General features: G+C 41.5%; 1 protein-coding gene across 1 annotated transcript in view; it reads right to left on the reverse strand.

Moving 5' to 3' along the window:
* Positions 1-2,148: 2,148 nt before the first annotated feature.
* Positions 2,149-17,261, reverse strand: part of ERCC6L (ERCC excision repair 6 like, spindle assembly checkpoint helicase) — a 29,420-nt gene continuing 14,307 nt past the window's right edge. Inside the window, exon 2 of the mRNA XM_006070031.4 lies at positions 2,149-6,245. Within this exon, the coding sequence (XP_006070093.3) occupies positions 2,582-6,245 (3,664 nt within the window). The 3' untranslated portion in view covers positions 2,149-2,581. The remainder of the gene's footprint in view (positions 6,246-17,261) is intronic.

Raw genomic sequence — 17,261 nt, forward strand, 5'->3', positions numbered from 1 at the left:
GACCAGATGCCATGATCTTCGTTTTCTGAATGTTGAGCTTTAAGCCAACTTTTTCACTCTCCACTTTCACTTTCATCAAGAGGCTTTTGAGTTCCTCTTCACTTTCTGCCATAAGGGTGGTGTCATCTGCATATCTGACGTTATTGATATTTCTCCCGGCAATCTTGATTCCAGCTTGTGTTTCTTCCAGTCCAGCGTTTCTCATGATGTACTCTGCATATAAGTTAAATAAACAGGGTGACAATATACAGCCTTGACGAACTCCTTTTCCTATTTGGAACCAGTCTGTTGTTCCATGTCCAGTTCTGTTGCTTCCTGATCTGCATACAAATTTCTCAAGAGGCAGATCAGGTGGTCTGATATTCCCATCTCTTTCAGAATTTTCCAGTTTATTGTGATCCACACAGTCAAAGGCTTTGGCATAGTCAATAAAGCAGAAGATAACCTATTATTTAAGCTTCAGCTCATCTTTTTCAAGATTCTATATATTTTATAATACATATAACAGTAACATGTATTACATGTCATTTACAAGTAGCTTTCATATGTGTGTATGTGTGTTAGTTGCTTAGTCATGTCTGACTCTTTGCAATCCTGTAGACCACAGCCCACCAGGCCCCTCCATCCATGGGATTCTCCAGGCAAGAACACAGGAGTGGGTTGCCATTTCCTTCTCTCCATAAGAAATGATAGAAAGAAAGAAAGTAAATTTGCTCAGTTGTGTCCAACTCTTTGCGACCCCATGGACTGTAGCCTATCAGGCTCCTCCATCCATGGAACTTTCATGTGTGTATGTGATAAAAAAAAAATATCTTTGTCCCTAGTTACTGGCAACATGGCTCCCTTGGAATCTATGTAGTGATTTGGCCTTTTTTATGTTAATGATATGATTGGTGGCTGAGGACCCCTCAATAGCTTCAGGATGGGAACTGGTCACCAGAAAGACTTAATTAGTGGCTTGGAACTCTTGGCCTCACCCCCTGGCCTCTAGGGAGAAGAGAGGTGCTAGAAATAGATATTTACTAATGGCCAGTGATTTAAATGATTTAAGCAATCATGCCTACACAATGGAACCTCTGTAAAAAAAAATTCTAAATGACAGGGTTCAGAGAGCTTCAGGTTGGTGAACACATCAAGATGCTGGAAGTGTGACCATGCCCAGAGAAGACACAGAAGCTCACACACACCTCATTCTCCATACCTTGCCCCATGCATCTTTCATTTGGCTGTTCCTGAGTTATAGTTATAAAGACCAGTAATAACAGGTTTTCCTAAGTTCTATGAGCTGTTCAAACAAATTACTGAACCTGAAGAAGCAGCCATCCTCAGGAACCCTCAATTTGTAGCCAAGCTGAAGAGAAGTGTGGATAACATGGGACCCTAATACTAGTAACTGGCATCTGATGTGAGGGCAGTCTTATGGGAGTGAGTCCTTAAACCTGTGTGCAGTTTGACTCTAATCCAGGGAGTGTCAGAATTGAGTTGAATTGTAGAATACCCAGTTGGTGTCTGCAAAGAAATGGAGAACTGCTAGGTGTGGAAAAACCCCACATTTGGTGTCAGAAATGTTGTGAGTAAAAGCAGCTCAGTTATTATACTGGCTTGTCACTAGGTAACACATGGTTAGCAATCCATTTCACCCCTTACTGTGTGATCTTGGGCAGGTCACAGTCTCACCAAGCCATTTCTTCAATTAAAAAATGGAAATGCTACTCTTGACCTCAAAGGATTACGGTAAGGATTAAACAAGAAACCTATGTAGAGTACCTAATACACAGATGGTACTTGATAAATTCTCCAGTGATAGAGCACAAAATGCTGTGCTGCACTTTTTGTTTTTAGGAGGGAACCAAACTCCTTTTTAGTCTACAACCTGGTGATCTGACGTGTTGGCACGTGTCAGAACTCAGGTGGTGCTGGGTGACAGATGGCCAAATGGCCTGCAAGGGCTCCAGGGGAGGCGCCAGCGATAAAGCAGCCCAGCACCAGGCACCTTACCCCAGTCTGCCTGCAGTAAACCAACAGCCTACATGCTAGTGTGTGTTACGTGGGTCTTTGATCTGGAATACTAATGACAGAATTCTGCCTAAATGATTTTTACATGTATTTGTCAATATCAACCATCTCAGTGAAAGAAACAATGAAAAATGCTTGAGAAAAGTAACTTTAATATTATTAATATCTGGACTGTGGTATACAAAATTGACATTCTCAGAGTAAAATTTAAAATGGCCAGAGTAATGTTACAAAAACTTCTCTAGAAATAACATAGTTCTATGAAGTTTACAGAGTATGCCTAAAAGAAAAATCTAAGAATACCTGAGCAAAGAAATATTAACCTAGTGCTCAGAATACCAAAATATATCTATGAGGGAAAGCAGGAGCAGGAAAAGCAGGAAAGCAGGAAAAGAGCAGGAAAGCAGTAACACAAAATTTGCAAAAAAAGTTAGAACAAAAACTCATTTTTTGAGTTCTCTCACCTTAAGCCTGAAGGCTTCATGCTCCCAAAGAATCCAATTATGGGAACAAATTACCTCATACTCCAGTTTTGCTCTAAAATACTATAAAACAGGTTATATTCTCAAGTTTTATTAAGTTGTTTATACAAACTTAAAGTCATGAGCATGACTTCAGGATCTGAGCTTTTTATGTCAAGCGCTTTAACCAAGCAGTCTAAGGCCTCCTGTATTTTCCCACACTCTTTCAGTTCTTTTCCATGCAAGACAAGAGTGTCATAGTCATTCACAGCCTCCATTGCCTCATCCTGGGGACAGCCAACCAACTGTCCATCAGACAAAGGCTCAGGGTCACCTGCAGAGGTCTCCTGAGCCAGAGCACCAGGCTTAGATGTATGTAACTGACTGGATTTATTTTCTGAAGACAGTGTTTCTCTGGAAGGATCTTCTTTTGTATGCTCTGGGGCTTCGTCACCACTTTCCTCTGCTCCTTCCTCCAGATAATCTTCAACAACCTTTGCTTCACTGCTGTTGTCAAGTCTTTCCTCCATATCTTCCACGTGGTCTAAAACCACATTAATAAGAGACCTCCTAGAAGCCAGGGATCTTCTGCAGTTTACAGACTTATTTATACTGTCAGATATTTTAGGTGAAAAGAACCTTTCAGGTAGACTGATGTCATTTTTGGGAGTTGAGGCATCAAATTGTTTTACAGATAAAAATGGGAAGGGAGATGTGTTGAATGGGTTTGTGCTTGAAGTATCTTTAAAAGTATGTTCATCTTCATCATCTGAATCAATTCGTCTGGCTTTTCTTCTGATTTTCACATTAACTACTTCTTCTGGCTCATCATCTTCCTCAGAAACATCCACACCGAGACATGCTTTGCTATGCACTGACTCTGCTCTGGAATTAGCTGCAGAGCCACACAAGCTATTTTCTTTCTCCACATGCTCCAAAAACTGACTGGAAAGATTTTGTCCATTGTCTGCAGAGTCTTCCAAAAAAAGATTGAAATCACATACATACTGTGCTGAAGAGGCTAAAGGTTCCTCTTCCAATTTGGCCTCATTTGCTTGAGCATCCTGCAGTGCACTGTGGGCTGCTGTTAAGTCATCATCAGCTATTTTAATAACAGATACATTCGATTCTGGCCTTTGATATTCCTTTGTTTTGGGATTAGCAGGCAAGGGATTGCAATGATGTAAAACCTCATCATCCTCTAGTTGATCTAGATTTGGTCCAAGATCAACTCTGGCTGACTTGCTAGGTAAATAATTAAAACTTCCCAGAGGGCTCTCTTGCTCTGACTCCTGCATAAACCCCTCTTGTGATGCCTCTTTTTGTAGCGCCATCCCTGATAAAGAGTCAGGGAAAATCTCTTTTACATCTCCACACCCTTTGGGTAAAGTAGTGACAAAGTCATCATCAAGTGTAATTACACATGGGTGCCTACCATCTTGTGGGATGGTATCATTCAGCTTTATCCTGGAGAGATTTTTCTCATCCTCTCTGGGCAGATCATCAATGATTACGCTGGCCATTACAGAACTGATTTCTTCTTCCTGGGTGTGATAAATAGGTAGATGAGATGAAGGTTGAGGCTGTGGTTTATTTACTTTGGGACGTTTCTTCTTTGTTTGATATACAGGTTCTCTCAGCCAGATGCCCTCATTCCCCATTTTTTGTCTTTCCATTAAGAGCTCTGTATTTTGAGACTCGGATTCAACAAGGAATTGAGCTTTCTGAACCCTTTGTTGAATATAGTGAGAGCCTTCGATCACATCAAGCTCTTCTTTAACAGACAGGTCACACGTGTACATCAAATCATGGTCTGAGATTCCAGCGATGCTCAAAGAGTGCAGGAAGGCAATATGTTCATCTAGGTTCTTATCAGATCTCCTCTGAGCAGCATGCAAAGACTGAAGCTGCAGCTGGGTTGCAGAGTTCTGAAAATCCTCAATTGTAAAGAGCTCTCTCAATTCTTGTTTACTAAAATATCGGAAAGGGTTCTTCTTATCACCAGTAGTTTGTCTTATTAATGAGTCCTTGAAAACCTGTCTTCTGTATATTTTTTCCTCTACAGTTCCACAAGTGATGAGCCTATAAACTACAACATTTTCTTTCTGTCCAATTCGGTAAACCCTATCCACAGCTTGAGCATCAGTTGCAGGATTCCAGCTAGGGTCAAAAATGACCACTCTGCTTGCTGCAGTTAGTGTTAAGCCAACACCACCTACTTGAGTGGTAAGCAGAAAAACAGAGTAATCTTTATTTTGCTGGAATAAACTAATTCTTTTTTCTCGTTCCACAAGATGAGTAATTGTTCCATCAATTCGCAATATCTTAAAGTGCCTATTCTTTAAGAGACGTTCAATGATGTTTAGAATTTGTCTTGACTGGGAAAACACCAGAGTTTGATGTCCTTCATCTCGCAGTTTCTTAAGCAGGTCCATTAGAAATAACATCTTTCCAGATTCTTCCATCAGTGTATCATCACTTATTTGATCAATATGGTCCACATCTGAGGAATCTTCCCCTTCAATTTCATCCTGAACACAGAATTTGGCAGCTCCTAGATTCAGCAAACCACAAGCTCGTGCAGATAGCAGCCTAGGATGATCACAGAGCTTCTTTAAGACACCCAGCTCAGCCAAAGGTGAGCGTGTCTCCATTAACAATTCCTTGATATGATCTAGAGACACAAATTTCCTGTATATTTCTTCTTGTAAAGGTACAAGACGTATCCAAATAATTAAATCATTTTTCCTGGAAAGGGAAGGCATTTCACATATGGCACCAACATCTGGATTCTTTTCACTATGCTGGACCTCTGGGTTGCTTGACTTTTTCTTCTGTACCTCTTCTTTAGTCCTCCTGAGAAAATAGGGCTTTATGATTGCCATTAAGTTTTCAGATATTTTAAATCCCAAAGCTTTTTCCCCTGGGGTAGCATCCTTCTCTCTTGCTCTAGTAATAGGATTTTCATACTCCATTTTAAAAGTTCTTAGTGTTCCTAGCAGGGACCCTTGACAAGCAAAATCAAATAGGGACCATAGTTCTTGTAAATTATTCTGGATTGGGGTTCCTGTGAGGAGGATGCGATTACTGGCAGGGATTGCACGAGCACATATTGCTGACTTGGTAGACGAGCTTTTTATTTTATGTGCTTCATCAAGGATGACATAGTCCCACAAAAACTCTTGGCCATTCAAGCTGGAAAGCTGCTGCCAATTATTGATTAACATTTGGTATGTGGTGATAATGACACCATTCCTTTGCTGAATCCGACAGAGGTTTCTGGTACGTTCATCCTTGCTAGGACCATGAAAGGTTTTGACTCTCATTCCTGGAGTCCACTTGACAAATTCTCTTAGCCATATGCTGATGAGACTGGTTGGCATGATCAGCAGCACATGGTTCACAAGTGAAGCATCAAACATACCAGAAAGGAAAGCAATGATTTGAACAGTCTTTCCTAACCCCATATCGTCTGCCAGAATGCCACCTCTCCTTCCATCCCTATACAGGCTGTACAGGAAAGCTATACCTTCCTTCTGGTACTCATATAGTTGGTCATGCAGTTCTTGATAAAGCAGCAGGCCAGAGTTGCACACATCTATGAATTCATCATCTCCATGTTCTGCCAACTCCTCCAAGGCTTCCTGTATTTTTTGGATTCTGCTCATCACCTTTTCGTTAGGAAAAATGTCCTTTGCCAAGTTGAAAAGTTTAAGTGCTTGTTCCAGATCTCCATTCTTAGTTGCTTCTTTGGCCTCCTTCACGTATCTGTAAAAATAAGGTTAAAAAAAGCTATGCATACATAGAGAGAGACTGATAGATAGAAGATTAGAAAGAAAGGAAACAAATTGAACATTCAGTCTAATGCTTTGAGTCCATTTGGAACCCAAACCATAGTTGAGCTTTCACTATCTTCAATTCAGGATGGCAAAGATTAGCACAGAAGATACCACTTAAGAAGACACAAATATCCACCAAACCCTGCTAGCAACAACTTCAGGTACTAATTGTAGGAAATAACCAACCTATATTGTGGGAGCATGGAAACAAGAACATACATAAGCACTTCTCAGGCCTTATTTTTCTGGATCTCTGTGATACATTTCACAGTTGATCACTCTGTCCTCGCAAATCCCTCCCTCCACTGGATTCATATAGATTCCTCCTGGTTTCCTCCCCCATCACTGGCCATTTCCTCTCTGGGTCTTTCTCAGGTTCCTATTCTTCCTCCCCAAAGGCTCAGTCCTAGCCCTCTTCTCACTCCTTTTCCTTTCTCCTTATTGTCTCCTAGAGCTGCTACTCCCACCTATGTGTTCCTAACTCCCAAAACACTTTCTCCAACCCAAGGCTTGCCCTCAAGCTCTAGTGTAGACCCATATTCCAACTGCCTTCTGTACATCTCCACTTGAAAGTTTCACAGGCACCTCCAATTCAATTAATTCCAAATTAAACTTATTATTTCCCCTCTTAAGGCGTGCTTCTCCATTTGTATGGTAATAAATGACAGTAACATTCACTCAGCCATACAAGCTAAAAATCTAAAGATCATCCTTGACTCCAACCCAAATGAGTGATCCTTGCCTTCTCTCTCTTTCTAACCACCTCGTCCCTTAGCCAACAGTCCCCCAAGCCCTCCTAACTTTATTTCCCAAAGATAACCTGTGTCTTGCTCTCTCATCTCTACCACTACTGTGGTCCAAGTCACCATCATCTCTGGATTGGATAACTGCAACTTCCTACTCACTGGTTTCCCTATGTCCACTCTTGGCCCCTCCAACATATTCTCTGCACAGGAGCCAGAGATACTGTCTTAAAACATAGAAGAAATTGTCAGTCCTTTGCTTAAAAGTCTTCAGTGGTTTACAGTTGATAGATTTTGAAAGGGTGCCACAACAATTCACTGAGGAAAGAGTAGTCTTTTTAACTAAATATCCATGTGCAAAAGAATGAAATTGGTCCCCCACCTCACAACATACACAAAAATTAATTCAAAATGAATCAAAGACCTAAATATAAGTGCTGAAACCACAAAACTCTTAGAAGAAAGTTAGGTGTAATTCTGTCACGACCTTGGATTTGGCAATGGTTTCTTAGATATGATGCCAAACACATATGCAACCAAAGTAAAAAATAAACTGGGCTTCATAAAAGCTAAAAACATTTGTGCTACAAAGGATACCATGAAGAAAGTGAAAAGACAACCCAAGGAATGAGAGGAAATACTTGCAAATCTTGTACCTGATAAAGGATTTGTACCTAGAATATATAAAGAACTCTTACAACTCAATAATTAAAAGACAAAGAGGGACTTCCCTGGTGGTCCAGTGGTTAGGATTCAACACTTTCACTGCCACGGCCCTGGGTTCAATCCTTCATCAGGAAACTAAGATCTCGCCTCCCCCCCCAAAAAAAGACAAGTAACCCAATTAAAATGGGCAAAGTATCTGACTATTTCTCCAAGGAAGATATACAAATAGCTTACAACCACATGAAAAGATGCTCAACATTATTAGTCATTAGGGAAAATGCAAACCAAAACCACAATAACACTTCATGCCCATTAGGATGACTAGAATCAAAAAGAGAAAATACCAAGTGTTGACAGGAACACAAAAAAGTGGAAAAATTGAAACTCTATAACACTGTTGGTAGGAATGTAAAATGGAGTCAATGCTTCAGAAATTAGTCCATCAGTTCCTTAAAAAGTTACACATAGAGTTACCATGTAATTTAGGAATTCTACTCCCAGGTATATACCCAAGAGAAATGAAAACATTTGGTCACAGAAAATCTTGCACATGAATGTTCACAGCAGTATTATATTCTTCACTAAACCAAAAGGGGAAATAACACAAATGTCCATCAAATGATGATATACCAGATAAAAAGGTGATATACCCATACAAGGGAATATATGCAGCCATAAAAAGGAATGAAATAATGCTACAGCATGAATGAGTCTTAAAAACATTTTGCTACATGAAATAATAAGCCAGTCACTCACTGATACAGAGGACAAATTAGTGGTTACCATTGGGGAGAGGAATGGGGGTCGTGGCGGGCAACATAGGGGTAAGGGATTAAGAGGTACTAACTATCAGGTATAAAATAAGTTACAAGGGTATATTGTACAACACAGGAAATATAGCCAACATTTTCTAATAACTATATATGGAATATAAGCTTTAAAAATTGTGAATCACTATATCATACACCTGTAACTTACATAATATTGTACATCAACTATACATAAAAAAGCCAGTCATAAAAGGGCATATATTTTATGATTCTGTTTATATGAAATGTCCAAGTTAGGCAAATTCACAGAGAAAGTATATTAGTAGTTGCCAGGGGCTGGCGGCTGGGGCATTCATGGACAAGAGGGTATGATGGCTGAAAGGTAAAGAATTTCTTTTAAGGGCGATGAAAATGTTCTAAAACTAACTGTGGTGATGGGGTGCACAACTCTGTGAACATACTAAAAATTATTAAACTGTACTCTTTTATAGTTTGAGAATGGAATGGTACCTCAACAAATCTGTTAACAACAACAAAATCTTCAGTGGCTTCCTATGGCCTAAGAATGAAGTTTAAGCTCTGTAGCCTGGCATTCCAGGCCCTGACTGATACAGCCAGGAACTGCTGATCTCTCTGCCTTAACTTCTGCCACTTCCTGCCTCAAACATTTTCTTTTAACCCCTTATGCTCATCATACTACTTTGTCCTCCAAAGCTTAGCCTCACACTACCTTCTTCTTCTGGACTATACTCCTCTCCAAGCTGACCTCACTCATCCTTTAAGACACTGTTTCTCAATGTTCTGCACAATCTCCTGGCTGCTGCTGCTGCTGTGTCACTTCAGTCGTGTCCGACTCTGTGCAACCCCATAGATGGCAGCCCACCAGGCTCCCCCGTCCCTGGGATTCTCCAGGCAAGAACATTGGAGTGGGTTGCCATTTCCTTCTCCACAATCTCCTGGAAGGCTTGTTAAAACATAGATTGCTGGACCCCAACATCAGATTTTCTGATTCTGTAGTGAGGCCCAAGAATTTGTAGTTCTACAAAGTTGCCAGGTGATGCTAATGCTTCTGGTCCAGAACCCACATTTCAAGACACATGTACCCCAATGTTCATCGCAGCACTGTTTATAATAGCCAGGGCATGGAAGCAACCTAGATGTCCATCAGCAGATGAATGGATAAGAAAGCTGTGGTACATATACACAATGGAATATTACTCAGCCATTAAAAAGAATACAGCCATTAAAAAGAATCAGTTCTAATGAGGTGGATGAAACTGGAGCCTATTATACAGAGTGAAGTAAGCCAGAAAGAAAAACACCAATATAGTATACTAACGCATATATATGGAATTTAGAAAGATGGTAACAATAACCCTGTATGCGAGACAGCAAAAGAGATAGATGTATAGAACAGTCTTTTGGACTCTGTGCGGGGGGGGGTGATGATTTGGGAGAATGGCATTGAAACTTGTATAATATCATATAAGAAATGAATTTCCAGTCCAGGTTCGATGCAGGATACAGGAAGCTTGGGGCTGGTGCACTGGGGTGACCCAGAGGGATGGTATGGGGAGGGAGGTGGGAGGGGGGTTCAGGATTGGGAACACGTGTACACCCGTGGCGGATTCATGTTGACGTATGACAAAACCAATACAATATTGTAAAGTAATTAGCCTCTAATTAAAATAAATAAATTTAAATTAAAAAAAAAGAAACCTGTTCCATTGCTTAACAGTTAACCATCTTAAATAGTCATATATTTAATAAACTAAAATAACCATGTTAAAAAAAAATAAATAAAATAAAATCAGGCATCACCTGTGGTTCCTCTAGGATGCCTTTCATCCCTACCCTCCCCCATCAGTTGTTCTACCTCAATACTCCCCTATATGTTCATCTCTATCAGTACATTTAACACACTGTATTAAAATCACCATGAAACCATCTAGCTGTATTACAAATGTATGAAACAACCTCACTGAAGAGGGTGGAGGGAAAATGTGCTGACCTAAGTAACCTAGGAAATGAATGAAGTCTGTGAGAGTAAAACCAAAAGAAACATAAGCATGTACTCTAGAGGATACAGTTGTTTCCCATGGGGGTATGACGTAAAAGTTCTGATACTGAAATGCATGTATGCTAGAGTTAAAGCATTAAGTAAATGGATGGCAGATAGTGGGAGCCAGGTTTCTCACTGTTGGAATGGGAGTTTACAGACTGGTTAAGAGAAGGTTACATTGATCCAGGCGGTAATGGATCAGAATTAGAAACATCACTATAAACCCATGTTCAACATAAATACAGATCAGTTCAGTTCAGTCGCTCAGGCGTGTCCAACTCTTTGTGACCCCATGGACTACAGCACGCCAGGCTTCCCTGTCCATCACCAACTCCCAAAGCTTGCTCAAACTCATGTCCAAGTCGGTGATGCCATCTAGATAGATAAACACAGATAGTTACACCTAAAAATATTTACAGACATGTGGATATACGTGGGTTAGTATATACACATATTTCCTTGCTCTGTCAGCTAAGAGGGCCTAGAAGCAAGGAAACCCCAGCAGTAACAAGCACATCAAGCACCCAGATCTTGATTTCTAGTACCATTTGCCAATAAAAGGACCAGGCCTCCTTGGAAAAATGGCATTCCAGGGTTATGGCAAGAAATCTATAAGATGAGCCTGGAGCATGCTGTATTGTCAGAAAGTAAGGAAGTGGTCAAATACAAACAACATCCCACAATGACAGGAGTGTGTCAGAGACACAAGTGCCAAATGAAAGAGCTCCCAATGGTCAAAGCCAGAACAATTTGAGCAATATAATAAAGTAATATTGGATTATAACTCAAAGTATAAAATAAATAGTCATGAGTCCACAGATATATTAGTCCAATATAAATGAGTGAATAAGTATAGGAAATGAGGCAAATCTCCTGTGCAGAAGAATTTCAAATAATTTATACAGATACTCTACCCTCAGGAAACGTAATTCCTAATACTTAACTATGGAGTACACGTAGTAACATCCTTCCAAAAAGTACAGTATGGAAAAGTGCAGTGTGGAAAAAAGTACCTTTAAAGTGAAGAAACTGGGAATTTCCTGGTGGGCCAGTGGTTAGGACTCCGTGCTTCCACTGCAGGGGGCATGGGTTTGATCCCTGGTCGGAGAACTAAGATCCCACAAACCATGTGGTGTGGCCAAAACCAAAACAAAAATAAAGTGAAGAACCTGGCAAACAGTACCTCACCCAGGTGATTATGGTCAACATCAACAGTGATAAGTCATATGGATAATATGTACCCTTTTTTGGTTTCCCTGATAGCTTAGTTGGTAAAGAATCCACTTGCAATGCAGGACACCCCGGTTTGATTCCTGGGTCGGGAAGATCCGCTGGAGAAGGGATAGGCTACCCACTCCAGTACTCTTGGGCTTCCCTTGTAGCTCAGCTGGTAAAGAATCTGCCTACAATGTGGGAGACCTGGGTTCGATCCCTGGGTTGGGAAGATCCCCTGGAGAAGGAAAGAGCTACCCACTCCAGTATTCTGGCCTGGAGAATTCCATGACTGTATAGTCCAAGGGGTCACAAAGAGTCAGACACGACTGAGTGACTTACACTTTCACTTTGACATGATTTAATGAAAAGGGTAATTTACCTCTGTAGTCTCCCTGCCCCCCACCCCAAAACCAAAAGCTGCAGTCTAAACATAAGAAAGTACACTGACAAATCCCAACTAGGGGAACAGTATACAAACTGCCTGATCAGTACTCCTCAAAATGGTCATGGTCATCAAAAATACTGGCAAGTCTAAGAAACTGTCAGAGGCAAGAAGAACCTAAAGAGACAGATGACAAAATGTAATGTGGTGTCCTAGACAGGACGCTGGAATACAAAAAGGATATCAGGCAAAACCTAAGGAAATCCAAATAAGTATGGATTTACTGAGTAATAATGTATCAGTACTGGTTTATTAACTGTAATTGATGTACCACACAAATGTAAGATGTTAAGAAAACAGGAAACTAGGTGTCGGATATATGGGAACTCTCTGTATTATCTTTGTGATATACTTGTAAATCTAAAACTACTCTGGAATTAAAAGTTTTTTTAAAAAAAAGAAAAAAAAAGTCCATTTGTGGACTTGCCTGTTGGTGCGGTGGATAAGAATCCACCTACCAATGCAGGGGACATGGGTTCGATCCCTCGTTCAGGAAGAGCCCATATGACATGGAGCAAATAAGCCTGAACACAACAACTACTGAAGCTGAAGCTCCAATACTTTGGTCACCTGATGCAAAGAGCTGACACATTAGAAAAGACCCTGACATGGGGAAAGACTGAGGGAGAAAGTGGAGAAGGGGACGACAGAGGATGAGATGGTTAGATGGCATCACTGACTCAATGGACATGAGTTTGAGCAAGCTCTGGGAGCTGGTGAAGGACAGGGAAGCCTGGGAGCAGAGAGGAGGTGGGGAGGGGCAGGATTGATTCATTCTCCCTAGGAGAACACAGGGAGCAATTTCCAGGCTGGGAAGAACAGGGAGGGAACACATTTCCGCCCATCAACAGAATTTGGATTAAAGATTTACTGTGCATGGCCCTGCCTATCAGAACAAGACCCAGTTTCCCCCCCAGTCAGTCTCTCTCATCAGGAAGATTCCATAAGCCTCTTATCCTTATCCCTCAGAGGGAAAATTGATATTGCTCAGTTGTGTCCCACTCTTTGCGACCCCGTGCACTGTAGCCTACCAGACTCCTCTGTCCATGGAATTCTCCAACAAGAATACTGGAGTGGGTTGCCATTTCCTTCTCCAGGGGATCTTCCCAACCCAGGGATCGAACATGGGTCTCCCACATTGCAGGCAGACGCTTTACCCTCTGAGCCACCAGGGAAGTATCCCTCGGGGGAAGACAGAATGAAAACCACAATCACAGAAAACTAATCAAACTGATCACATGGACCACAGCCTCGTCTAACTCAATGAAACTATGAGCCAGGCCGTGTAGGGCCACCCAAGACAGACAGGTCATGGTGGAGAGTTCTGACAAAACGTGGTCCACTGGAGAAGGGAATGGCAAAGCACTTCAGTATTCTTGCCTTCAAAACCCCATGAACAGCATGAAAAGGCAAAAAGATAGGACACTGAAAGATGAACTCCCCAGGCTAGTAGGTGCCCAATATGCTATGGAGAAGAATGGAGAAATAACTCCAGAAAGAATGAAGAGACAGAACCAAAGTGGAAACAACACCCAGCTGTGGATGTGACTCGTGATGGAAGTAAAGTCTGATGGTGTAAAGAACAATACTGCATAGGAACCTGGAATGTTAGGTCCATGAATCAAGGTAAATTGGAAGTGGTCAAACAAGAGATGGCAAGAGTGAACATCGACATTTTAGGAAACAGTGAACTAAAATGGAATGGAATGGCATTTAACTAAGATGACCATTATATCTACTATTGTAGGCAAGAATCCCTTAGGGAAATGGAATAGCCCTCATAGTCAACAAAAGAGTCCAAAATGCAGTACTCAGATGTAATCTCAAAAACAATGATCTCTGTTAATTTCCAAGGCATGCCATTCAACATCACAGTAATCCAAGTCTATGCCCTGACCAGTAATGCTGAAGAAGCTGAAGTTGAATGGTTGTATGAAGAACTACAGGACCTTCTAGAACTAACACCCAAAAAAGATGTCCTTTTATCATAGGGGACTAGAATGCAAAAGTAGGAAGTCAAGAGATAACTGGCTGCTGCTGCTGCTAAGTCGCTTCAGTCGTGTCCAACTCTGTGCGACCCCATAGACGGCAGCACACAAGGCTCCCCCATTCCTGGTATTCTCCAGGCAAGAACACTGGAGTGGGTTGCCATTTCCTTCTCCAATGCATGAAAGTGAAAAGTGAAAGTGAAGTCGTTCAGTCGTGTCTGACTCTTTGCGACCCCACTGACTGCAGCCCACTAGGCTCCTCCATCCATGGTATTCTCCAGGCAAGAGTACTGGAGTGGGGTGCCATTGCCTTCTCCCAGAGATACCTGGAGTAACAGGCAAATTTGGCCTTGGAGTACAGAATGAAGCAGGGCAAAGGATAACAGAGTTTTGCCAAGAGAAAGCACTGGTCATAGCAAACACCCTCTTCCAAGAACACAGGAGAAGACTCTACACATGGACATCACCAGATGGCCAACACCGAAACCAGATTGATTATATTCTTTGTAGCCAAAGATGGAGAAGCTCTATACAATCAACAAAAACAAGACCAGGAGCTAACTGTGGCTCCAATCATGAGCTCCTTATTGCAAAATTCAGACTTAAATTGAAGAAAGTGGGGAAAACCACTAGACCATTCAGGTATAACCTAAATCAAATCCCTTATGATTATACAGTAGAAGTGATAAATAGATTCAAGGGATTAGATCTGATAGACAGAGTGCCTGAAGAACTATGGATGGAGGTTCATGACATTGTACAGGAGGCAGTGATCAAGACCATCCCCCAAAAAAGAGATGTAAAAAGGCAAAATGGTTGTCTGAGGAGGCCTTACAAATAGCTAAGAAAAGAAGAGAAGCTAAAGGCAAAGGAAAAAAGGAAAGATATAATCATGTGAATGCAGACTTCCAAAGAATAGCAAGGAGAGATAAGAAAGCCTTCCTCCATGATCAATGCAAAGAAACAGGAAAACAACAGAATGGGAAAGACTAGAGATCTCTTCAAGAAAATTAGAGATACCAAGGCAACATTTCATGCAAAGATGGGCACAATAAAGGACAGAAATAGTATGGACCTAACAGAAGCAGAAGATATTAAGAAGAGATAGCAAGAATACACAGAAGAACTATACAAAAAAGATCTTAATGACCCAGATAACCACAATGGTGTGATCACTCACCTAGAGTCAGACACCCTGGAATGTGAAGTCAAGTGGGCCTTAGGAAGCATCACTACACACAAAGCTAGTGGAGGTGATGGAATTCCAGTTGAGCTATTTCAAATCCTGAAAGACGATGCTGTGAAAGTGCTTCACTCAACATGCCAGGAAATTTGGAAAACTCAGCAGTGGCCACAGGACTGGAAAAGGTCCAATACCACAGAAAGGCAATGCCAAAGAATGTTCAAACTACTGCACCATCGCGCTCATCTCACATGCTAGCAAAGTAATGCTCAAAATTCTCCAAGACAGGCTTCAACAGTACATGAACCGTGAACTTTCAAATGTTCAAGCTGGATTTAGAAAAGGCAGAGGAACCAGAGATCAAATTGCCAACATCCGCTGGATCCTTGAAAAAGCAAGAGAGCTCCAGAAAAACATCTACTTCTGCTTTATTGACTATGCCAAAGCCTTTGACTGTGTGGATCACAACAAACTGTGGAACATTCTTCAAGAGATGGGAATACCAGAATGCCTTACCTGCCTCCTGAGAAATCTGTATGCAGGTCAAGAAGAAATTACAACTGGACATGGAAACAGAGTGGTTCCAAATTGGGAAAGGAGTATGTCAAGTCTATATACTGTCCCTGTTTATTTAACTTATATGCAGAGTCCATCATGCAAAATGCCGGGCTGGATGAAGCACAAGTTGGAATCAAGATTGCTGGGAGAAATCAATAACCTCAGATACGTATATGACACCACCCTTACAGCAGAAAGTGAAGAAGAACTAAAGAGCCTCTTGATGAAAGTGAAAGAGGAGAGTGAAAAAGTTGGCTTAAAACTCACCGTTTAAAAAACTATGATCATGGCATCTGGTCACACTCTTCATGGCAAATAGTTGGGGAAACAATGGAAACAGTGAGAGACTTTTTTGGGGGCTCCAAAATCACTGCAGATGGTAACTGCAGACATGAAATTAAAAATGCTTACTCTTGGAAGAAAAGCTATGACCAACCTAGACAGCATATTAAAAAGGAGAGACATTACTTTGTCAACAAAGGTCCGTCTAGTCAAAACTATGGTTTTTCCAGCAGTCATGTATGGATGTGAGAGTGGGACTATAAAGAAAGCTGAGTGCCGAAGAATTGATGCTTTTGAACTGTGGTGTTGCAGAAGACTATTCAGAGTCCCTTGGACTGTAAGGAGTTCCAACCAGTCCATCCTAAAGGAGATCAGTCCTGGGTGTTCATTGGAAGGACTGATGTCGAAGCTGAAACTCCAATACTTTGGCCACCTGATGCGAAGAACTGACTCATTTGAAAAGACCCTGATTATGGGAAAGATTGAGGGCAGCAGCGGAAGGGGACAACAGAGGATGAGACGGTTGGATGGCATAACCAACTCGATGGACATGAGTTTGAGCAAGCTCCGGAAGTTGGTGATGGACAGGGAGGCCTGGCGTGCTGCAGTCCATGGGGTCGCAAATAGTCAGGCATGACTGAGTGACTGAACAACCACAACTACCGGAGCCTGTGCACTCTAGGGCCCGCGAGCTGCAACTACAGAGCCCGTGTGCCACAACTACTGAAGCCAGCATGCCTAGAGCCTGCTGTGCTCCACATCAAGAGAAGCCAGAGCAATGAAAAGCCTGCACACCTCAACAAAGAGTAGCTCCCACTGGCTGTAACCAGAGAAAGCCTGTATGTAACAAGGAAGACCCAGTGCAGCCAAAAATAAAAAAAAATATATTTTTAAATGGTGACTGTCTGCCTAGACTTCTTACCACCAGCCCAAGACTCATACTTCTGGGTTCTTGCTACCCATCCTCTGAAACATCCACATTTGTCAACCTTCTGCCTGGACCACAACTGGAGTTTACAGTTATTTGTTAGCACCA

Source organism: Bubalus bubalis, chromosome X (genome assembly GCF_019923935.1).
Source record: "Bubalus bubalis isolate 160015118507 breed Murrah chromosome X, NDDB_SH_1, whole genome shotgun sequence".
Taxonomy (NCBI): domain Eukaryota; kingdom Metazoa; phylum Chordata; class Mammalia; order Artiodactyla; family Bovidae; genus Bubalus; species Bubalus bubalis.